The sequence below is a fragment of the Schistocerca cancellata genome, chromosome 7 (genome assembly GCF_023864275.1).
Source record: "Schistocerca cancellata isolate TAMUIC-IGC-003103 chromosome 7, iqSchCanc2.1, whole genome shotgun sequence".
Lineage (NCBI taxonomy): Eukaryota > Metazoa > Arthropoda > Insecta > Orthoptera > Acrididae > Schistocerca > Schistocerca cancellata.
Genome location: NC_064632.1, coordinates 552368272 through 552392747, shown reverse-complemented (window position 1 = coordinate 552392747; position 24476 = coordinate 552368272). Strand labels below are relative to the sequence as shown.

The following is a 24476-nucleotide window of genomic DNA, read 5'->3' as shown; positions in this document are numbered from 1 at the left end:
GAGATCGAAACAGACAGTGAGAGGAGGTGACACACAAAGAGTGGTGGAGGAAGAAATGGGCAGAGAGAAGGGAGAGGAGGAGATGGACAGTGAAAGGAAAGAGGAAGAGAATGACTTTGACAGGGAGAGAAGAGAAGGGCGGGGAAAGGGGAGAAGAAGATGGACAGAGAGAGGGGGAGCCAGAAGTGGATTGAACAGGAGAAGAGGAGGAGACGGTCAAACAGAAGGACGGAGGGAAGGATGGGAAGAAGGAGTAAGAGGGAGGGGGTACGAGGAAATGGAAGTAGAGGGGGGAGCAGGAGATCGACATAAGGGAAAGGAGTGCATAGATAGAGGGGGAGCACAGAGAAAGGGGAGCAGATGGAAGGAGAAAATGGTTCAAATGGCTCTGAGCAATATGGGACTTCACATCTGAGATCATCAGACCCCTAGAATTAGAACTTAGAACAACTTAAACCTAACTAACCTAATGACATCACACAAACCCAAGCCTGAGGCAGGATTCGAACCCTGCGACCGCAGCAGTCGCGCGGTTCCAGACTGAAGCGCCTAGAAACGCTCGGCCAGAGCGGCCGGCGGAAAGAGAGACTAGTGAGAAGTAGAAAGATGGAGAGAGTGGTGGGAGGAGACAGACAGAGTGAAGGGCACGAGGAGATGGACAGAGTTGTGAGTACATAACGTCCAACGAATAATGCGTCCAAGAAAGCGACAGCTAGATGAACGTTGATCGTAAAAGGAAGAAGAGTGCTTCTGCGATTCCATACACTTGGTTACAAGTCCCCTATATTTTTTCTCTCGAAACCGTTATGGAGGATAATTCCGATTACCTTAATAATATTAGCCCAAGTGACCCATTGAGACAAGTGTGATCCTGCAAGCAGATTGTTTATTTGCACAGTTTGTATGAAAACGTAGTTCATTAGAGAGGACCTTAGGTGGCGAATGTTTCACGGTACATTTTCTTGTCAAGATACTGTGTGGACCAAACGGCATCCTACACCTATTACACGTAATCGGAAACTGAATCTAAGTAAAGGCACCATGATATGAACATTTACTGTCTGATGGCAAACTGTAACCAGAATTGTGGAATTTTGTTTTTCGTCTCACGACAGCAGTAAGCTCCTTCGAGGGTGAATTCTTTAATGAACGAATGGGACATTGGGTGAATTACTTTCTGTCTCAGATTAAACTAGACCTCATTGACGACCCTGAAATCTGCTGAAGGCGTTGCTTGCAGTAGTAGTTGTGAAACGTCCCCTTAGAACAATTGTACATATGAAATGTCCACTTAGAACAATTGTACAAGCCTGTGCTTAACCTGACACACAATATTATTTAGCGCAACGCAATCTGACTTTCAATAACCCCTACAAAACAATGGCCCTGACTAACTTTAACCTATACCTTTTACAAATCACTTACCTCACAAAAATCTTCGCTACTCAAGCTACTGCAAAACAGCGAGCGCCACTACTGCCAGCTAAATAAAAGATTCAAACCACTGAAGGTACTAACTACTGATAGGGATAGTTAGCAAATGAAAGATATTAATAGAGAACAAACAATGTATTTACCTTAATATTCATAATTGACATTCAGTCTTACAGATTATCAAAACTCCGCCATCTCTCTCCCCACGTCCACCACTGCTGGCGGCTCACCTCCAACTGCCCAACGCTATCTGCTGTTCACATCCAGCTATAGCAGTTCATGACAACAATGGCAGGCAACAATGCAAACTAGCCACATACTGCACACAGCACAGCCAGTGATTTTCATACAGAGTGCTATGTAACGTTGCCAATAAAAAACATAAACAGCAAACTTACATAAAGAAAACATAAACAGCCTACTTACAGTTGTTTTATCACTGTTTGAGCTGAGCTTAACGATAGAAGTGTGATTCAAGAATGGAGACAGACAGGAAATGTTTTAGACCATATGCTCTTTCCTGGCCACACGTATCACATAGCGTGGTGGAAATCTCGACCCACGACGTCTCAAGATAGCGAACCAGTACAATACAAAGTTTGTCGGCTTATTCCCCTGATGAAAGCCTTATTTATGTCTCAGACAAGCATTCTGAGTTACCAGTTTCAACATCAAAAGCGTAACCCGTGCAAAAGAGTCACTGTTTCGGAATTGTCATGCTCTACTCAAAGGAAATAGACAGGATATTTTGTCACAAAAAAATCACTGACTGTGTCAGTCAATACGTATCCCCAAATAGTCTCAGTGCTATAACCATAATATCATCGTCAATGCGTCAGCATAAGTGCTGTTAAGGAGACGTAGCACGAGTTACAGTTAAGATTACCCCCTTAAAGAATACCATTGGTGCATGGTAGAACACTGATTACTGGAAACCCCGTGGAAATCGAAAGTATTACGGAATGATGGCCCCTGGGTCCGATCTAATGGCCAACCGTTCGTCTGGTTTGCAATAGAACGCTCCTTGCATTTATTAGTAGGGAAAATTTGATTGAAAGCATTGGCGCTTACGAATACTTGCTCGTTTTTTTCCTTTGATAACACTGCTACATTATTCGATGGAGAAATACTGCCTTTGTTGCATCAAAGCGGAAGTTCTGGAACTATAAACATACAAGAACAATTGCCAATGAAACTTAGATGTTACCAAAAAACTGGAAACAAATTAGGCCATTGAAAGATATTCTGTAACGGTGGATCAATATGTTTACTTAGGGAGGTACCTAAACGAAACAATTGCCCTATAATAAAACAATAATTAAACAGAATAACGATGTACATATGGAGTAATATTATGGGTGTGAATCATTAAAGAAAAAAAGATATAGTAACTTTAGAGCAACTATACAATTTCAGAAACTATTACACCGTGCGATGAATCTGAATTATTATATGTGGCTAAATTTATTCCATCTAATAATTTATCAGGGCACCTAATTTATATGATATTAACAAGGTATTACATTAATTAATTTAATCCAGCAGATGATTTAGAGTAGTATTATTAGCATAACTTTATATTTTCGTTTCCAAGTACTATGTATTCAGTGTTCACATCTATGCGTACACATGTGCTGCTGTAATTAGTAAACAAAACATCATCATAGACGTTATAACACCCTGGGCCAAAGTTAATCAATTATGGTTATGGAAAATGAGTCTCTTGACTGGTTTCATTCTTCTTCATGGGCTAATCTTTTTATATCAGTATGTTTACCACACTGCATTGACAAAATCTGTTTAATATCTTCTGCAGTTAGCACCAACACTAAAGTTTTGGTTTCAAGTGGCCGTTAACTAGTTAAGAATTTCTTACCAGCAGTCGCATTAACCTGCGTCCAATCCTGTTGAGCATGTTCCATCAAAGGCTTACCTCATCTTTTCACTCTTGTACCTCTCATTTCTCTACTTTATTTGATTTCTTAATGTATAACCACTCCCTATAACACTATGTAACACATTCTTCAGATTTTACACTTACGAACTGCCTATGTGATATGAAATCCATTCAAGGGTGGTAAGTCGAATCTATAGAGTATTCCTATGTGTTAGATATATGCAGTACTACATGAGTCAGTAATAGCAAAAACAAAACACCCACAGTTTATGGAGTACGGACGCTTCAGAGAGAGAAGGGAGCCAGAATATCCGTCCATCTTCGAGATCTTTCCCTGTCAACCGACTCCAGGACCTGCCCCTCGCATGAAGAAAGAAGAGAATAGTAAGGACGATACTCGGAAGGACGGCCGTGCAGAGGTGAGCAAACATCAGTACTACCGGGTATACATCGCAGAATCAGTCACTCTCGCAGACAGCTCTGTCATTTTGACACGTGGGACTAGGTAAGGGACTCACTTTGTTGTGATCCATTAATACAAAATAGCAGTGGTTACAATATCCTAAAATAAATGTAACATACAACGGAATGATATTGCTGTGGAAAGTGAACTTCCGTTGTAAACTTAAAAGGATACGGAATATACCACTCGTTTGAAGTACAAGCTGAAAACGCATGTTAACAGTCGATTCAGTCTTACATGCTACCTCAAGTGTCCAGTACACGATGTACGATCATACGGAGTGTTAGCTTCAATACCTGTTCATGAAACTAAGTACTGCTATGAACTGCACTGGGCATATGCTGTCGGTAATAAGAGGCACAAATCCGACTTCAACTTCTATTCAGTAGCTGCAGGAGAAACAGACACGATACCAATGCGACGTAATATGGTTCACCGTTCCAGTGCTCGTGGCCCCCATCAATGCGACATGCAGAATAAGGTTTTGAAACATGAAGAATAGTTAATAAGAATATAAGTAACCAGACCAAACCACACGAAGATATAACAGAGAGTTGTATAGTGTGAGGGGCTCTTAAACAAAAGGTAACGATGTTGTCGTAGTCTCTTTGTGTAGTCTTCCAGAATGTGAATTCGTCGTAGACTGGGCGGCGTCACACGTATATTCACGTGACGATCAGAGGATCAAGTGAGAGAAATTAAGGTGGTAACACAGAGTATTATAAAAATAAACGTAGGTTCTCGTTAGAAAATATTTTTGTTTACAATTGCTTGCGTATTTTACTATGTTCTTGCTGTACTTATACTTCTGCTCTATTGTCGCAATTGGTGAACAAAGATGCATTACAGACGTTATACACAAAACGGATCACTGACAATGTCTATGTTTTTCGAGTCATATATCTATTGACTTGTTTCAGCTTTCTTCATATATTGTGTACTACACAGTGCGCGGACGACAATCTGGTGTGTATACACTTTGCACACGTTCACATTCTTCCCCTTTCAGGTGTGGGGTTCATTATTCAAATGTTTCAAATGGCTCTGAGCGCTATGGGACTTAACATCTGAAGTCATCAGTCGGTTCATTATTCCTAGATGCCTTATCATTATTCGTGTCAACCAACCTTTATTTTGTTAACTGTGCCCCATTAAAACATTCTGTACCCTTTTCATTCGCGTGCCTCTCAGTTCCCTATCTCAATTTGATATATTATTTTTTGACAAACGCCTATAGCAACACATTTCACATTCGTTATTAGACACAATTATGGTCTGCTACTTGATATACCAACTGTTTAACAAAGCTAAGTCAGTTGTCTAAAGCTTCCTTCTGTTAGACATATGGCATCGTAGTTGAATAAGCGATAGTAAAACCAAACCATCTACAGGGCCATGCTGTTAGGCGCGTCAAGAAGAGGAAGGCAGCCCAAGAAATACCGCCGTCTGATGACCGCGAGCGCAAACACACCGAGCAGCGTCGCCGTCGCCGCAAGAGACGTGAGAATAAATTGGTCGCCGCGCCGCAGGAGGGCCCTGCTGGGGTAAGTCAGCGTCATCACTGCCGTGGAGGACAGGCAGGGAGAGGCGGACAGACAGGTTGATAGCTAAGAAACAACAGGTACTTCTTAAACTGCACTCATTGCAGAATCAGCCACTCTGCCAGATCATGTCTATCGAGAATTCCTGATGCTCCAGACATGCCTCCTCGATTATAAATTCCGGAAGGATAGTTAGAGGGATTCACTTTATTGCAATCAAATGGTAGATTGGTTACAAGATAATGATGTAAATCTTGGGTCGTACGGATAGTTATTATTGTGGGACAGTAAGGCCCGGTGTAAAATATCCACGGGTTACGATTATAAAACTTGTGTGAAACACAGCAGCTTCAAACAGCTTCATGCGCACAAATCATAGATCTGCAGCTGTGCGAGTCACAACTGGCCAATGACTACTGCCAGTCGGAGACACATTCGTCCATTAATATCGCAGATTTGAGGTAAGACTAGCGAACGGCTTCCATTGTCGACGAATTCAAAAATGTTCAAATGTGTGTGAAATCTTATGGGACTTAACTACTAAGGTCATTAGTCCCTAAGCTTACACACGACTTAACCTAAATTATCCTAAGGACAAACACACACACCCATGCCCGAGGGAGGACTCGAACCTCCGCCGGGACCAGCCGCACAGTCCATGACTGCAGCGCCTGAGACCGCTCGGATAATCCCGCGTTGCTGTCGATGGATTAATTATAGATGTAGTTCGAAGTGTGGAATGACGGGGATGATGATGATGATGATGATGTTTGGTTTGTGGGGCGCTCAACTGCGTGGTTATCAGTGCCCGTACAATTACCCAATCTTTGCTCAGTCTAATTTCGCCACTTTCCTGGATGATGATGAAATGATGAGGACAACACAAACACCCAGTCATCTCGAGGCAGGTGAAAATCCCTGACCCCGCCGGGAATCGAACCCGGGACCCCGTGCTCGGGAAGCGAGAACGCTACCGCGAGACCACGAGCGGCGGACAATGACGGGGAATGAAACTGTTTGACACATTTTAAACGCAAGTATGCCGATAACCCGGAATGAGATTTTCACTCTGCAGCGGAGTGTGCGCTGATATGAAACTTCCTGGCAGATTAAAACTGTGTGCCCGACCGAGACTCGAACTCAGGACCTTTGCCTTTCGCGGGCAAGAGCTCTACCAACTGAGCTACCGAAGCACGACTCACGCCCGGTACTCACAGCTTTACTTCTGCCAGTATCTCGTCTCCTACCTTCCAAACTTTACAGAAGCTCTCCTGCGAACCTTGCAGAACTAGCACTCCTGAAAGAAAGGATATAGCAGAGACATGGCTTAGCCACAGCCTGGGGGATGTTTCCAGAATGAGATTTTCACTCTGCAGCGGAGTGTGCGCTGATATGAAACTTCCTGGCAGATTAAAACTGTGTGCCCGACCGAGACTCGAACTCGGGACCTTTGCCTTTCGCGGGCAAGAGCTCTACCAACTGAGCTACCGAAGCACGACTCACGCCCGGTACTCACAGCTTTACTTCTGCCAGTATCTCGTCTCCTACCTTCCAAACTTCACAGAAGCTCTCCTGCGAACCTTGCAGAACTAGCACTCCTGAAAGAAAGGATATAGCAGAGACATGGCTTAGCGCACACTCCGCTGCAGAGTGAAAATCTCATTCTGGAAACATCCCCCAGGCTGTTGACTGGCGTTGCATGAAACATCGTTGTGATGCCTCGTGTAAGGAGGAGAAATGCTTACCCCCACGTTTCCGACTTTGATGAAGGTCGGATTGTAGCCTATCGCGATTACGGTTTATCATATCGCAACATTGCTGCTCGCGTTGGTCGAGATCCAATGACTGTAATCAGAATATGGAATCGGTGGGTTCAGGAGTGTAATACGGAACGCCGTGCTGGATCCCAACGGCCTCGTATCACGAGCAGTCGAGATGACAGGCATCTTAACCGCATGGCTGTAACGGATCGTGCAGCCACGTCCCGATCCCTGAGTCAACAGATGGGGACGTTTGCAAGACAACAACCATCTGCATGAACAGTTCGACGACGTTTGCAGCAGCATGGACTATCAGCTCGGAGACCAAGGCTGCGGCTACCCTTGACGCTGCATCACAGACAGGAGCGCCTGCGATGGTGTACCCGGATGAATCCAGGTTCTGTTTACAGCATCATGATGGTCGCATCCGTGTTTGGTGACATCGCGGTGAACGCACTTTGGAAGCGTGTATTCGTCATCGCCATACTGGCGTATCACCCGGCGTGATGGTATGGGGTGCCATTGGTTACACGTCTCGGTCACCTCTTGTTCGCATTGACGGCGCTTTGAACAGTGGACGTTACATTTCAGATGTGTTACGACCCGTGGCTCTATCCTTCATTAGATCCCTGCGAGCCCATACATTTCAGCAGGATAATGCACGACCGCATGTTTCAGGTTCTGTATGGGCCTTTCTGGATACAGAAAATGTTCGACTGCTGCATTCGCCAGCACATTCTCCAGATCTCTCACCAATTCAAAACTTGTGGTCAATGGTCAAGAAGAAACCTTCACGAACGCTACCTACAAAACAGGCCTCGAAAAATGTCTCACGTGGTTAGATCTATCACTTAAGAGGCTGGTTTCATTCTTCCGTATGAGCTAAACTCATTATTTCAAATGGTTCAAATGCCTCTGAGCACTAGGGGACTTATCATCTGAGGTGATCAGTCCCCTAGAACTTAGAACTACTTAAACCTAACTAACCTAAGGACATGACATCATACATACCCGAGAAAGGATTCGAAACTGCGACCGTAGCGGTCGAGTGGTTCCAGACTGAAGCGCCTACAACCGCTCGGCCACGGCCGCCGGCTCTTTATGTCTTCTCGCACATTATGCACTGCTTCGATAGTAAATTGTTTCTTATATTCCAATCTAGGCACATAGTCTCAGCTTTTGCTATCAAGTGCCTGCGTAACTAGCGTAACTATTCATGGATGAGATAGAAATAGTCATGTGAACCTACCACTAATCATCGACCTTCCATTCTCGTATCCCACAGTTGACTACCTTATTTAATAACTTAGTTTTTAACTGACGTCTTCTTATAACCTACATTTAAGGGCTTCTAATTTAATATATAATCTGTTTAAAAATGCTAAGTGAAGTATCTAAAGCTTTATGTATGATTGATATATGCCATCCTAGCGGAATAAGTAACTATAAGATCAAACCATCCACAGGTCCACGTTATTGGGCGCTTCAAAGTAAATAAGGTCGAAGAAGATAATCCACAGTTTAAGGATCAAGACATCGACCAGACTACACAGAGAGAGATTTTCCTCAAGGAACGAGATATAATACTGGTCGATGCGCCGCAGGAGGGCCCCAGTGAGGTAAGTCGACATTGTTACTAACATTAAGAGTATGCGTGTGAGACCGATGAGGAAACAGTTACGTCTCTGATTGTACACATTGCAGAATTAGCCACTTAGACAGGTAATATCAGTCGAGATAATCTCATGATTTGCACACATCTCCATGACTGTAAAATGCAGTTGTCCCTCATCTTTACATGAAGTATTAACAGACTGATTCACGATATTAGAAGAAGAAGGTTATTATATCCCATCTAACACGGATGGTTGAAATGGTATAATTACTACATCTAGTACGTTCGCTTGATAACGGTACTTTGGTATGATCTCTTGAAGAAACTGAGCAGGATATGTTCGGCTTCATAAACATTCCATCTGTGTAAATAAATGATCGTCTGACCTAATGAACATTGTCATCTCTCTTCCAACACTACTCACACAATGAGAGCAGCCGGCCGCGGTGGTCTAGCGGTTCTAGGCGCTCAGTCCGGAGCCGTGCGACTGCCACGGTCGCAGGTTCGAATCCTGCCTCGGGCATGGATGTGTGTGATGTCCTTAGGCTAGTTAAGTTTAATTAGTTCTAAGTTCTAGGGGACTCATGACCATAGATGTTAAGTCACATAGTGCTCAGAGCCATTTGAACCAATGAGAGCACATTTCGATCCAATTTCGTGGGCTCTCCTTTGCTCTGTTACTACACTTCCTCGAACATTGAAACAAACGTGATCTTGTAAAAGGATTGTCAGTCCATATTATCAATTTAACTTGATAAGAAGCGCAGGGGCCCAGGTTATGAGAAAGTATTACTGTCTCTCATTGAGGTGAATGATAGGTTTACGATGTGTCTCCATGCAGGTACTGCTAGAGATACTATGCCCATATTAGTTTGTAACACCATAATACTTAAGTTTTGGAACCAAAAAGATAATTAACTGGGTATTACCACATAATTCATGGTTGTTAGTCTATAAAGTGGAATACTTCGTTTTCTATAGATATAGGCTGCTTTAGAATTAAGCTGATTAAGTTACAGCTAGAACAATAGTGAGGATTATACTTTGTTCCAGATTGATCAACAAGCTTGAGGTAAAGCGTACAAATTATAATTTGATGTGTTAAAAAACATTTACTTTGACACAGCTGACGAGGATTGACAAAAAATTTACTCTTAGATGGAGGGTAACAGAGCAGCGTGTGCAAGATACACTCTGATCAAAAGTATCCCAACATCTGGCTGAAAATGACTTACCTCCATCGGTAATGCTGGAATTCAATGTGGCCAACCCTTAGCCTTGATGGCAGCTTTCACACTCGCAGGCATATGTTCAATCAGGTGCTGAAACGTTTCTTCCAGAATGGCAGCCCATTCTTAACGGAGTGTTGTACTGAGGAGAGGTATCGATGTCGTTGGGTGACGGCTGGCACGAAGTCGGCGTTCCAAAACATCCCAAAGGGGTTCTGTAGGATTCAGGTCAGGACTCTGTTCAGGCCAGTCCATTACAGGGATGTTACTGTCGTGTAACCACTCCACGACAGGCCATGCATTATGAACAGGTGCTTGATCGTGTTGAAAGATGTAATCGCCATCCCCGAATTGCTCTTCAACAGTGGGAAGCAAGAAGATGCTTAAAACATCAATGTAGACCTGTGCTGAAGCCCTCTCCCTGAGAAAAACGACCATACCCTAACACAACCACCTCCGAATTTTAAGCTGGTAGACGATGTTCACCGGGCATTCGCCATACCCACACCCTGCCACCGGATGGCCACACTATGTACCGTGATTCGTTACTCAACACAACGTTTTTCCACTGTTAAATCGTCCAATGTTTACTCTCCTTACACCAAGCGAGGCGTCGTTTGGCATTTACCGGCGTGATGTGTGGCTTATGAGTAGCTGCTCGACCATGAAATCCAAGTTTTCTCACCTCCCGCCTCTCATAGTGCTGGCAGTGGATCCTGTGGAAGTTTGAAATTCCTGTGTGATGGTGTGGTTAGTGTCAGCATATTACACATTACGACCCTCTTCAACTGTCGGCGGTCTCCGTCAAACAGACGAAGCCGCCCTGTAACCTTTTGTGCTGTACGTGTCCCTTCACGTTTCCACTTCCCTGTCACACCGCAAACAGTGGACCTAGGGATGTTTAGGACTGTGGAAATGTCTCGTACAGACGTATGATACAAGTGACACCCAATCACCTGACCATTTTCGAAATCCGTGAGTTCTGCGAAGCGCCCCATTCTACTCTAAAAATGGTTCAAGTGGCTCTGAGCACTATGGGACTTAACATCTCAGGACATTAGTCCCCTAGAACTTAGAACTACTTAAACCTAACTAACCTAAGGACATCACACACATCCATGCCCGAGGCAGGATTCGAACCTGCGACCGTAGCAGTCGCGCGGTTCCAGACTGAAGCGCCTAGAACCGCTCGGCCACCAGCAGCCTGCATTCTACTCTCTCACGATGTCTAATGACTACTGAGGTCGCTGACATGGAGTGCCTGGCAGTAGGTGGCAGCACAATGCACCTGATGTGGAAAACGTATGTTTTTGGGGGTGTCTGGATAGTTTTGATCCCACAGTGTAGGTGCATTTCTCCCCTCACATACAGCACAGGCTAATTACTCAAACATGTACCCATTTCTGAACATTTAAAGCGTCTTGCCATTAGTTTTCAGAACTTATCATGAGCTCCTTCTTCTTCTTTGGTCTTTAACTATCAGGTTGACTATCAGCAGCTTGCCTAGCATTTCTGTCTCCGGCCTTTTTATTGAGTGCAGTATAGGTGGTGGAACATATGTCGTCCACGATACGGTTGATGTATACTAGACTAAGTTTGTCTCCTGTGTTCTTCCTTTCTGCTGTCCTTTGAGCAACACCTTTAATGACACCATAATGTCTCAACATGCGGCTGACACATGTGGCGTTCAATAAGCTTTAGGAGACATAGCTGCACGTTATCTACCATGCATTGCACCAGTTTGTTTAATACGTTATTTTCACAGAAAATATTGAGCCTTCTGCGATAGAACCACATCTCGAAGGCTATCAGTTTTTTTCCGCCTCCTCGATTGTCCGTATTTCACATCTGTACAGCGGCACACTCCACACAAAATCTTTATGAGGTCTTTCCTCAGGTATTGGGCTATGAAACAAGTTATGTAAGATTCCTGCTCTTGCTGAAAGCAGCTGTTCCTGCTTTATTTGGCTTGTAATATCCTTTCTTGATCCGTCTGAGGGTGCTTTTACTCCATAGGAAGCAAAAGGATTCTATTGTCTCCAGTCCCTCATTGTTAAGTGAGCACTGGGCAACGGTATTTTGACTATTCATCAAGTTTTTTGTCTTAACTTTATTAATTGGCATGTTAGGAAGAAATGGGGCTAACTTTCATCTGCATCTCGGTTTTGTAGTTCCGCACATTCGCTTAACACTGTAGTATCATAAGAAAATCTCAACATGTCAGTTATCTTACCTCCAATTTTAATTCCTAGTGTGTCCCTAAAATCATCTAGAGTCCTCTGAATGTATCCGCTGAATAAGATAGCAGAAAGTGAACAGCTCGGTCGTACACCTGATTTAACAGTGGCTTGCTCTTGATGTTATCCGCTTCTTATCACAGCCACCTTTTCTCTGTAAAGTTACTGCAGTACTTCTCTGTTCTGATACATTACGGCATTTCCCCTCTCAGCATCTCAAAAATCTATCGCTAGACTACAACGTCTAATACTCTCTATTTGTCAACGCAGGCAGTATACAGTGTCCTGTGAGGTATGATCAGTATTCAGAGATGCGACAGGAACGGTCATTCGAAGCAAAAGAGACTAGTAAACATGAACTCTACTCGTAGCTCAAGATCTGTAAGTACATGTTTTGTGGAAGAGATGTGTTTCACAACAGTGAAGCTGCACAAGTGCCGAAAGTCTGAAGGTGAGCACTTTACAGCCCATATTTACATAAACATTTTTTCGTGATTTGGGCCATACTTACGCCCCTCAAAATATAGAAGGCCAAGACGAGGTTTTGTTACACTATCGAAGAAGAAGTGCTCATTGCTGCATTTTATAACCCATGTTTAGTAGACGGTTAAGCTTCGAATGATCATTCCTGTCATACACTTGAATACTGACCATTCCTCCTACGACACTCTGCTGCATTCTTGGCTCTTGCTTAGTCTTGTCTCAGGTATTAGCCGCAACCCGAGTACTGCTTCTCGTGTGCCTAGAGCTCCTCTAAAGCCAAACTGATCTTCCGTATCTTGTACACCTATCCTTTCTTCAGTCCGCGTTACAATGACAGAGGTTAAGATCTGGGTGGCGTGTGTTATTAAATTGAGGGTACAAAATTGTTCACATTTGTTTGCAGATACTTTCTCTTGTGTTGATGCTGTAACTATTCTTCGAAGTCTGCTCGGTGTTCCCAGGTTTCGTATGTAATTTGTATGAAATGGAACAGTTCTTCATGTAGCTGTTGTATAGCAGCCCTGATGAGTTCTGCTGGTTTATCACCATCTTCAGCGGCTTTCCCATGTTTTAGCTGCTTGACTACGAGATACAATTGATCACGCGGGGAACAAACTCCCCCCTACCGGATTGCTTGCCTCAGCGTTCTCCAGTTCCTTATCTTCACTATTTCTTGCATACGGCTTTTCAAGGCATTATTTCCACCATTCTAGTACATCTTTATCATCATAGAACAAGAACCAGATGAGGGCGTAGCAGGTTGCTTGAAATACATTAAATGGTTACGAAAATATAATCCACTTATTGAAACAGATACAACACGTTCACGTTGTGGCAGAGTGAAAATATCCCGATGTTACACCAAACATCGTGCGCAACATAAAACATCATCATCATCACCATCATCATTTAAGACTGATTATGCCTTTCAGCGTTCAGTCTGGAGCATAGCCCCCCTTATACAGTTCCTCCATGATCCCCTATTCAGTGCTAACATTGGTGCCTCTTCTGATGTTAAACCTATTACTTCAAAATCATTCTTAACCGAATCCAGGTACCTTCTCCTCGGTCTGCCCCGACTCCTCCTACCCTCTACTGCTGAATCCATGAGTCTCTTGGGTAACCTTGCTTCTCCCATGCGTGTAACATGACCCCACCATCTAAGCCTGTTCGCCCTGACTGCTACATCTATTGAGTTCATTCCCTGTTTGTCTTTGATATCCTCATTGTGGACACCCTCCTGCCATTGTTCCCATCTACTAGTACCTGCAATCATCCTAGCTACTTTCATATCCGTAACCTCAACCTTGTTGATAAGGTAGCCTGAATCCACCCAGCTTTCGCTCCCATACAACAAAATTGGTCGAAAGATTGAACGGTGCACAGATAACTTAGTCTTGGTACTGACTTCCTTCTTGCAGAAGAGAGTAGATCATAGCTGAGCGCTCACTGCATTAGCTTTGCTACACCTCGCTTCCAGTTCTTTCACTATGTTGCCATCCTGTGAGAATATGCATCCTAAGTACTTGAAACCGTCCACCTGTTCTAACTTTGTTCCTCCTATTTGGCACTCAATCCGTTTATATTTCTTTCCCACTGACATTACTTCCGTTTTGGCGATGCTAATCTTCATACCATAGTCCTTACATTTCTGATCTAACTCTGAAATATTAATTTGCAAACTTTCAATCGAATCTGCCATCACAACTAAGTCATCCGCATATGCAAGACTGCTTATTTTGTGTTCACATATCTTAATCTCACCCAGCCAGTCTATTGTTTTCAACATATGATCCATAAATAATATGAACAACAGTGGAGACAGGTTGCAGCCTTGTCTTACCCCTGAAACTACTCTGAACCATGAACTCAATTTACCGTCAACTCTAACTGCTGCCTGACTATCCACGTAAAGACCTTTAATTGCTTGTAAAAGTTTGCCTCCTATTCCATAATCTTGTAGAACAGACAACAACTTCCTCCTAGGAACCCGGTCATATGCCTTTTCTAGATCTATAAAGCATAGATACAATTCCCTGTTCCACTCATAACACTTCTCCATTATTTGCCGTAAGCTAAAGATCTGGTCCTGACAACCTCTAAGATGCCTAAACCCACACTGATTTTCATCCAATTGGTCCTCAACTAATACTCGCACTTTCCTTTCAACAATACCTGCGAAGATTTTACCCACAACACTGATTAAAGAGATACCTCTGTAGTTGTTACAATCTTTTCTGTTTCCATGTTTAAAGATTGGTGTGATTACTGCTTTTGTCCAGTCTGATGGAACCTGTCCCGACTCCCAGGCCATTTCAATTATCCTGTGTAGCCATTTAAGACCTGACATTCCACTGTATTTAATGAGTTCCGACTTAATTTCATCCACCCCAGCCGCTTTATTGCACTGCAATCTATTGACCATTTTTTCCACTTCCTCAAATGTGATCGTATTTCCATCATCATTCCTATCCCATTCTACCTCGAAATCTGAAACATTACTGACCGCATTTTCACCTACATTGAGCAACTCTTCAAAATATTCCCTCCATCTGCCCAAGGCATCCACAGGATTCACCAGCAGTTTTCCTGACCTGTCCAAAATACTTGTCATTTCCTTCTTACCTCCCTTTCGAAGACTGCTAATTACACTCCAGAATGGTTTTCCAGCAGCTTGACCCAAAGTCTCCAACCTGTTTCCAAAGTCTTCCCACGATTTCTTCTTGGATGCTGCAATTATCTGTTTGGCTTTGTTTCTTTCTTCAACATAACTTTCTCTGTCTACCTGGGTTCTGGTATGTAGCCATTTTTGATATGCCTTCTTTTTCCTTTTACAGGCTGCCTTGACTGTATCATTCCACCAAGCTGTTTGCTTCATCCTACTTTTACACACTACTGTTCCAAGACATTCTTTAGCCACTTCTAGTACTGTGTCCCTGTACCTTGTCCATTCCTTTTCCAATGACTGTAATTGACTACATTCAACTAACTGGTACCTTTCTGAGATCGCTGTTATGTACTTGTGCCTGATTTCCTTATCCTGAAGTTTCTCCACTCTTATCCTCCTACATATGGACCTGACCTGCTGCACTTTCGGCCTCACAATCCCAATTTCACTGCAGATTAAATAATGATCAGTGTCATCAAAGAATCCCCTGAATACACGTGTGTCCCTCACAGCCTTCCTGAATTCCTGATCTGTTATTATATAGTCAATGACAGATCTGGTTCCCCTGCCTTCCCAAGTATACTGGTGAATGTTCTTATGTTTAAAAAAGGAGTTTGTGATTACTAAGCCCATACTGGCACAGAAATCCAAGAGTTGTTTCCCGTTCCTGTTGGCCTCCATATCCTCTCCAAATTTACCCATAACCTTTTCATACCCCTCTGATCGATTTCCAATCCTGGCGTTAAAATCACCCATGAGCAGAACACTGTCCTTGTCCTTTACTCTAACAACTACATCACTGAGTGCCTCATAAAAACTATCCATCTTATCTTGCTCTGTCCCTTCACAATGCGAATATACTGACACAATCCTAATTTTCTTGCTAGACACTGTCAAATCTATCCACATCAGTCGTTCGTTTACATACCTTATTGCAACTACACTGGGTTCCATTTCTTTCCTGATGTAAAGCCCTACACCCCATTGTGCTATTCCTGCTTTGACTCCTGACAGGTAGACCTTGTATTCTCCCACTTCCTCTTCTTTCTCACCCCTTACCCGAATGTCACTAACAGCTAAAACGTCCAGCCCCATCTTACTTGCAGCCTCTGCCAGCTCTATCTTCTTCCCAGAGTAGCCCCCATTGATATTAATAGCTCCCCATCTCATTACCATTTGTCTGCCAAGTCGTATCTTAGGAGTCCCTGGTTTGTCAGTTAGAGGTGGGACTCCGTCACCTCCAAAGGTCCGAGGCATTTTGCTCTGATTGTTGCCAGCATCATATTTAAAGTACCAGGGAAGCAGGTTGCTAGCCTTACTTGCCCCGAGTCCCATTGGGTTTTACCCCTAACGGCTGAGGGACTAACCGGTGGATTTGGTAGTCTTTGCCGTATGAGCACAAAGGTGACCACGACTCCGAATATGTCCGAGATGCCCAGCCTTATTCCAAAGTAACTGGTATCCCGACTGTCGGGACCACTTACTTGGCCACTCATACGTTGCCCGTGGTTCATGAACTAGGACATGACTACAGGAACCCACACCATGAACCACGCAACATAAAACAAAAAAAAAAAAACAAAAAAACATAAAACATAAAACATAAAACAAAAAAATAAAATAGACGTGTTATCAAATGCCATGACAATAACAATCTAGAATAATCAATTACAGAAGATTAGGAAAAGAAAGTGTACTGAATGTTAGAAGGGTAATGCAGCTATTGAATATGGAGTTATAGGAACTGCTGTTTTACTACTTACAGTGAGTTAATCACTGCTACCAGAATGCACCACAACAGAATATTTTTCGCGTGAGGGTATATCCATGGAGTCTAGGCCCCTCTTCTTCAATGAATAACATCAATACGGCCATTTCCCGTTGGTAAGTAAGGGCCAAGCAACTGTTAGAAAATCTTCACGTGGTGTGTTGTTGATGATGCGGTCTCCCGTTTGAAGTATGATGTGATGCAGGTTCCCAGGGTAGTCTATCCTGTGAGAGGCTCTTTGCTTCTCCATAGGTGCAGCAGCCGACATTAGTTTCAATCTGCTTAATGTGTTCAAGTCTTCCTCTACCTGTACGAATCTTACAACCCTTCCACCTCCTCTCCCCACTCACCATCTCGCAACACCCTGTTAACAGCGTAAGATCCTATGTATCCGCACGATGCATACTAGAAACTGATCCCAGCTATCAGCGAATTGTGTGATAAAAGACTTTTTCCTCCATTTCGATTCATTTCCTCCTCGCAAGTTACACGCTGTACCCAGCTTATCTTCAGTGCTCTCCTGGAGAAATATATCAAAACTATATATTCCATTCTTTATGAACTGTCTATCTTTAGCGTTCCACTCATGTACATGGCTACACTATAGACAAATACCTCGAGAGAAGACTACCTAGTACTGAAATTTATATTATAGGTTAATTAATTTCTGCTTTTCAGAAACGTCTTTCTTGCTATTGACATCCTGATGTTTACATGTCCTCTACTTTGCTAATAATCTGTTACTTTTGCATAAACAACAAAGCTCAGTTTACTTCTCTCAGTGTGATTTGTTAATATTTTTCCACCTTCAACTCCTATTTCAATCCTATTGCATTTTGCTATCCTACTTTTACGTTTGCTAGTATTCACTGATAATTTATTTTCAAGACATTACTCATTTCGTTCAACTGCTAATCAAAGGAAATTGGTGTATCTTACAGAACTGTAATTTCATGAACTCAACTTAAAGTTTTATTTTTTCTCTCTGAGCTTCAATCCCCATACATAATTTTTGTCTACTTTCCGTACTGCTTCCTGAACTGCTAGGTTACAAAGGTATCACACTCCCGTCCTAGCTGCTGTATGCCTGCGAGATCCTGAGACCTTTATAATTGCACTTTGTTTTATGCACACGTTTTGGACCACATCACTCCCTGTATTTTTTATCCCTGTGACCCTCAGAAATGGAATTCCTACCGATTTACTTTTGCCTTGCAGCAGTCTGTCTTCAGGGTGCTAAGGTCGGAAATGACTTACTCGTCCCCATACTTCCGAGAAACCTCCGCTACCAATGTCTTAATTAATTCTATTAGATTTTTCGTGTCCATTCCGTTAACTTTGAATCTTGTGAGCATTTGGCCTATCTGGGAATGGAATTATTACGTTTTTCTGAAAGCCTGAGTGTATTTGGCCTGCTTAGGATGTTTTACGTATCACGTGGAACACCTTTTTCAGGTTCCCAACCAGTGATCTTAACAATTTTGAAACACTGTAGTGTATACCATGAGTATTTCTCCGAACTGGGTCTTTTACTGCAGTGAGAAACTCTTTTTGCTGTACCATATTTCACTTCGAATCTTCATGCACTTCCTGTTTTAAATTGGTTTACTTTGTAGGACCCATTCATACGTTAAACCCAGCTTTCAGACCTCCGTCCTTTCGTTCGTAATGGCTTGCCAGGTAAGCGTTTGATATTTATGCATCTGAATCTCTCTCCTCTAACGGTTTCCATAATTTTCCCATATATGGTATCTAACTTTCCGATTGTTACACACGCTTCTATTGTTTCGCATTTCTTCTGCATCCAGCCTTCTTTTCCCGTTTTCAGCTTACTGCACAACTTATTTTTACGTGTCTGTATTCACGTTTGAGGCTTCATTTCCTGTTTTTATTTTTTAATTTTCTACTTTAAACAGTTAAAAGCAGCATCTGGAAAATTGGGTAAGAATTCTATTGGAAATAATCTTTTTGCCTGTGTGATTCTCTACTGCTCTCTCTATTTCATCTGTTCAATTTTTCCATTCGTCTTGTAATGCAATGCTTCCTCTTTCTCAGTGGGTTCTGGACTTATATCGGACCATTTTCCCAGATTTCAATCTTTTTGCAGCTTCTTCAATTTCAGTCAGCCGTCTATAAACAACACAGTATGGATATAGTCCATAACTGCTCATGGAAAGAGAAACGAGTTTAAAATCTGGTTTTCAAATCTCTGTCTTGTTAATACACAATCTGCGCGGCATTTAAAACATAGGGAATAAGAGAAAATGGGGAATTATGCGTCATTTGCGAATCCCCAAATCACATAACGCTTGTAACTGACACAGTTCTTCGTCGGGTGGTAGTATCATTTTCTACATCTACATCTACATTTATACTCCGCAAGCCACCCAAGGGTGTGTGGCGGAGGGCACTATACGTGCCACTGTCATTACCTCCCTTTCCTGTTCCAGTCGCGTATGGTTCGCGGGAAGAACGACCGTCTGAAAGCCTCTGTGCGCGCTCTAATCTCTCTAATTTTACATTCGTGATCTCCTCGGGCGGTATAAGTAGGGGGAAGCAATATATTCGATACCCCATCCAGAAACGCACCCTCTCGAAACCTGGCGAGCAAGCTACACCGCGATGCAGAGCGCCTCTCTTGCAGAGTCTGCCACTGGAGTTTGTTAAACGTCTCCGTAACGCTATCACGGTTACCAAATAACCCTGTGACGAAATGCGCCGCTCTTCTTTGGATCTTCTCTATCTCTTCCGTCAACCCGATCTGGTACGGATCCCACACTGATGAGCAATACTCAAGTATAGGTCGAACGAGTGTTTTGTAAGCCCCCTCCTATGTTGATGGACTACATTTTCTAAGGACTCTCCCAATGAATCTCAACCTGGTACCCGCCTGACCAACAATTAATTTTATATGATCATTCCACTTCAAATCGTTCCGCACGCATACTCCCAGATATTTTACAGAAGTAACTGCTACCAGTGTTTGTTCCGCTATCATATAATCATACAATAAAGGATCCTTCTTTCTATGTATTCTCAATACATTACATTTGTCTATGTTAAGGGTCAGTTGCCACTCCCTGCACCAAGTGCCTATCCGCTGCAGATCTTCCTGCATTTCGCTACAATTTTCTAATGCTGCAACTTCTCTGTATACTACAGCATCATCCGCGAAAAGCCGCATGGAACTTCCGACACTATCGAGTCTATACTAGCACTACTGAAGGCGAAAAGACCGACATACGTCAAATTTGTATCCCGCACTTCGGTTGACGTATACAGGTCAACTGACGTACGGTATACTGGTGCTAGCTAGATGAAAAAAGCAACATGTCTAACATTGATGTGATTTACCCATATAGGTTAGTGGAAGTACAGAATACACATGTTACAATGGTTGTTATTTCCCATTCTGTGATAAATTTCAGTCGATATTATAAGTATAGAAGCCAAAAATAAATTGTATCCCCTACTTCATTTGACCTACATAGGTCAACAGGTTGCCAATGATACGTAAGCAGATTTCCTCGTTTCCGTTAGCACTAGTATCTTATTCTTCAGCTGAACTATTAGGTCAGCTGAAGTATGGGATGAAATATCATGTATGTAGATCTTTCTGCCTTCGCTAGTATTATTATGTACATCAGAACAGAATGTTAGTAGTAGTGGAGGCGAAAGAAACAACACCTTTAAAATTTGTATCTCGTTTTTCACTTGACTTATACAGTTCCACTGAAGAATAGGATACCAATGCTGACGACAACGAAGAAATCGACGTACGTTAAATTTGTATCCCTTACTGCAGCTAACCTACACAGATCAACTGAATTTCGAGATGCAACTCATATATATGTCGACTGAGGTACTCTGCGCTACCACTACTTTTTTCCATTTCTTCGTTTATTTTTTACAGAAGCACTCGGACTCAAACAAGCGGTATCCTAACATTATGGTCGAAACATTACTGGACGTTATATATGTCAACCACCTGTTTTTCTCTCATGCATTCCTTAGTTTAGGAACATTTGTCTCCGCTGTTAAATCTGTGAAGTAAATCATCTCTGGCAAAATCTGACGTCATTGGTCAGAGCCGACAGGTTGTATCCCGTTCTTCAGTAGGCCCGAAACATTTTACTTACAGACATGCTGCCAGTATGAGGATCTCAGCGATATATTATTGCGAAATCGGTGATAATGGAAGACCCTCTCTTTCATACCATACACTAAGTCATCAGCTTCTAATGCCTGTGCGGTAATAATATTCCAATATCTTACTACCTGTTAAACACTATCAGTACGACTGAAATTTTTAATTTCTTTTGAAGCTGACATTAAACAGTGATAATCCATAGAAACCTCTTGTTCAACGCAATGTCTGAAAACTCATACCCATTATTATTTCACAATGTAAGTTCTAGCGTTTAATGTTGTTTCTATTTTAACCAAGCACCTAAAACTATCTTGGTTGCCTAGGTGGATGTTCTCAAGATGGATCAAGAGGAGGAGAGAGTAGCTGATTGTCTCGTGGAGGCTGTCAAGATCGACCAAGCCTGTCAACTTTTAGAGGAGGAGTCAGCTGAGAGTCTCACGGGTGCTGCCAAGATGGGCGAAGCATGTGGAGAGATTAAGGAAGGGGCAGATCATGGTCTCATGGATGTTGCTGAGACTGACCCAGTATGTGGAGATGAGGTGGAAGGGGCAGCTGAGGGTCTAATGTGTCTTACCAGGATGGAACAAGCCCATCAATATTTAGAGAAGGAGGTAGCTGAGAGTCTCACGGGTGCTGCCAAGATGGGCGAAGCATGTGGAGAGGTTAAGGAAGGGGCAGATCATGGTCTCATGGATGTTGCTGAGACTGACCAAGTATGTGGAGATGAGGTGGAAGGGGCAGCTGAGAGTCTAGTGAGTGCTGCCAAGGTGGAACAAGCCCATCAAGATATAGAGGAGGAGGCAGCTGAGAGTGTCATGGGTGCTGCCAAGATGGGCGAAGCACGTGAAGAGATTAAGGAAGGGGCAGATCATGTTCTCATGGATGTTGCTGAGAGTGACCAAGTATGTGGAGATGAGGTGGAAGGGGCAGCTGAGAGTCTAGTGAGTGCTGCAAAGATGGAACAAGGCCATCAAGATATAGAGGAGGAGGCAGCTGAGAGTGTCATGGGTGCTGCCAAGATGGGCGAAGCATGTGGAGAGTTTAAGGAAGGGGCAGATCATGGTCTCATGGATGTTGCTGAGACTGACCAAGTATGTCGAGATGAGGTGGAAGGGGCAGCTGAGAGTCTAACGTGTCCTACCAGGATGGAACAAGCCCATCAATATTTAGAGAATGAGGCAGCTGAGAGTCTCACGGGTGCTGCCAAGATGGGCGAAGCATGTGGAGAAATTAAGGAAGGGGCAGATCATGGTCTCATGGATGTTGCTGAGACTGACCAAGTATGTGGAGATGAGTTGGAAGGGGCAGCTGAGAGTCTAGTGAGTGCTGCCAAGGTGGAACAAGCCCATCAAGATATAGAGGAGGAGGCAGCTGAGAGCGTCATGGGTGCTGCCAAGATGGGCGAAGCACGTGAAGAGATTAAGGAAGGGGCAGATCATGGTCTCATGGATGTTGCTGAGACTGACCAAGTATGTGGAGATGAGGTGAAAGGGGCAGCTGAGAGTCTAGTGAGTGCTGCCAAGGTGGAACAAGCCCATCAAGATACAGAGGAGGAGGCAGCTGAGAGTGTCATGGGTGCTGCCAAGATGGGTGAAGCACGTGAAGAGATTAAGGAAAGGGCAGATCATGGTCTCATTGATGTTGCTGAGAGTGACCAAGTATGTGGAGATGAGGTGGAAGGGGCAGCTGAGAGTCTAGTGAGTGCTGCCAAGGTGGAACAAGCCCATCAAGATACAGAGGAGGAGGCAGCTGAGAGCGTCATGGGTGCTGCCAAGATGGGCGAAGCATGTGAAGAGATTAAGGAAGGGGCAGATCATGGTCTCATGGATGTTGCTGAGACTGACCAAGTATGTGGAGATGAGGTGAAAGGGGCAGCTGAGAGTCTAGTGAGTGCTGCCAAGGTGGAACAAGGCCATCAAGATATAGAGGAGGAGACAGCTGAGAGCGTCATGGGTGCTGCCAAGATGGGCGAAGCACGTGAAGAGATTAAGGAAGGGGCAGATCATGGTCTCATGGATGTTGCTGAGACTGACCAAGTATGTGGAAATGAGGTGGAAGGGGCAGCTGAGAGTCTAGTGAGTGCTGCCAAGGTGGAACAAGCCCATCAAGATACAGAGGAGGAGGCAGCTGAGAGTGTCATGGGTGCTGCCAAGATGGGCGAAGCACGTGAAGAGATTAAGGAAGGGGCAGATCATGGTCTCATTGATGTTGCAGAGACTGACCCAGTATGTGGAGATGAGTTGGAAGGGGCAGCTGAGAGTCTAGTGGGTGCTGCAAAGATGGAACAAGGCCATCAAGATATAGAGGAGGAGGCAGCTGAGAGTGTCATGGGTGCTGCCAAAATGGGCAAAGCACGTGGAGAGATTAAGGAAGGCGCAGATGAGAGTCTTGTGGATGCTTCTGAGATTGACAAAGCAGGTGTTGATGAGGAGGAAGGGACAGCTGAGATTCTAGTGAATCCTGCGAAGATGGAAAAAGCTCTCCAAGACTTAGAGGAGGAGGCAGCTGAGAGTCTCATGGGTGCTGCTGAGATTGATGAAGACTGTGCAGATGAGGAGGAGGGGTCAGCCGAGACTCTCGTGAATGTTGCAAAGACGGAACAAGCCCCTAGAGATCTAGAGGAGGGCGCAGCCGAGAGTGTCAGTGGTGATGCCAAGATGAAGGAAGTCAGTGTAGAGGTGGTGGAGGGGGTTGCTGTGACTCCCTGTAACCAACCCTCGGGTGCCGCTTGCACCCACTGAAAAAATGTTCGTTTGTTCCTAAAGTTCTTGTTTGTGTTACGATTTTGTTCTGTTTGTTTTTGAGTTCGTTTTTCGTTCTGTGTTTAATTTTTCGTTGTGTTCATTTAATGTTGTTTGTGTTTATTCATTTTTCAATGTTCTTTAAGAAGCCTTGGTTTATTTAAAACAAAACAATAAATTTTACGTATTTCACCTACTGTTCTCTTATTTATTTAGTGTACATGTGATTCTCCCTGATTCTCCCTGATTCTCCACTGAATTTCTTTGTAGCTTGTTTAAAAATACTGTCGTGACGTGCCGGAACATACAAACTGAAGTCAAGCTGCCATAATCTCATTTTTTCTGACATGATTCTGCGCTAATAATACATGCGCAATAAATTGGATTGGTTTAGTATCCTCTCGGTTTAACTTGGGAAAATCCCTAGAGAGGAGATATAGAGTAAGAGTGGTTGTGTGGGGAAAGTCCAGATTCGAGCACGTATCCTTCT

General features: G+C 43.4%; 1 protein-coding gene across 1 annotated transcript; it reads left to right on the top strand.

Annotated features, from left to right (window-relative positions):
• The first annotated feature begins 606 nt into the window (after positions 1-606).
• Positions 607-23986, top strand: LOC126092895 (neurofilament heavy polypeptide-like). Its single transcript, XM_049908624.1, has 6 exons — positions 607-666; positions 3598-3750; positions 5186-5338; positions 8562-8714; positions 21569-22336; positions 22454-23986. The coding sequence occupies exons 1-6, from the start codon at positions 607-609 to the stop codon at positions 23984-23986; spliced, it is 2820 nt and encodes a 939-aa protein (XP_049764581.1).
• The last annotated feature ends 490 nt before the right edge of the window (positions 23987-24476 follow it).

Coding starts and splice junctions, on each gene's coding strand:
- LOC126092895 (XM_049908624.1), top strand. CDS start 607: ATGGAGAGAGTGGTGGGAGGAGACAGACAGAGTGAAGGGCACGAGGAG. Junction 3,751..5,185: donor GGAAGGACGGCCGTGCAGAG/GTGAGCAAACAT, acceptor AACCATCTACAG/GGCCATGCTGTTAGGCGCGT. Junction 22,337..22,453: donor ATGTTGCTGAGACTGACCAA/GTATGTCGAGAT, acceptor GGTGCTGCCAAG/ATGGGCGAAGCATGTGGAGA.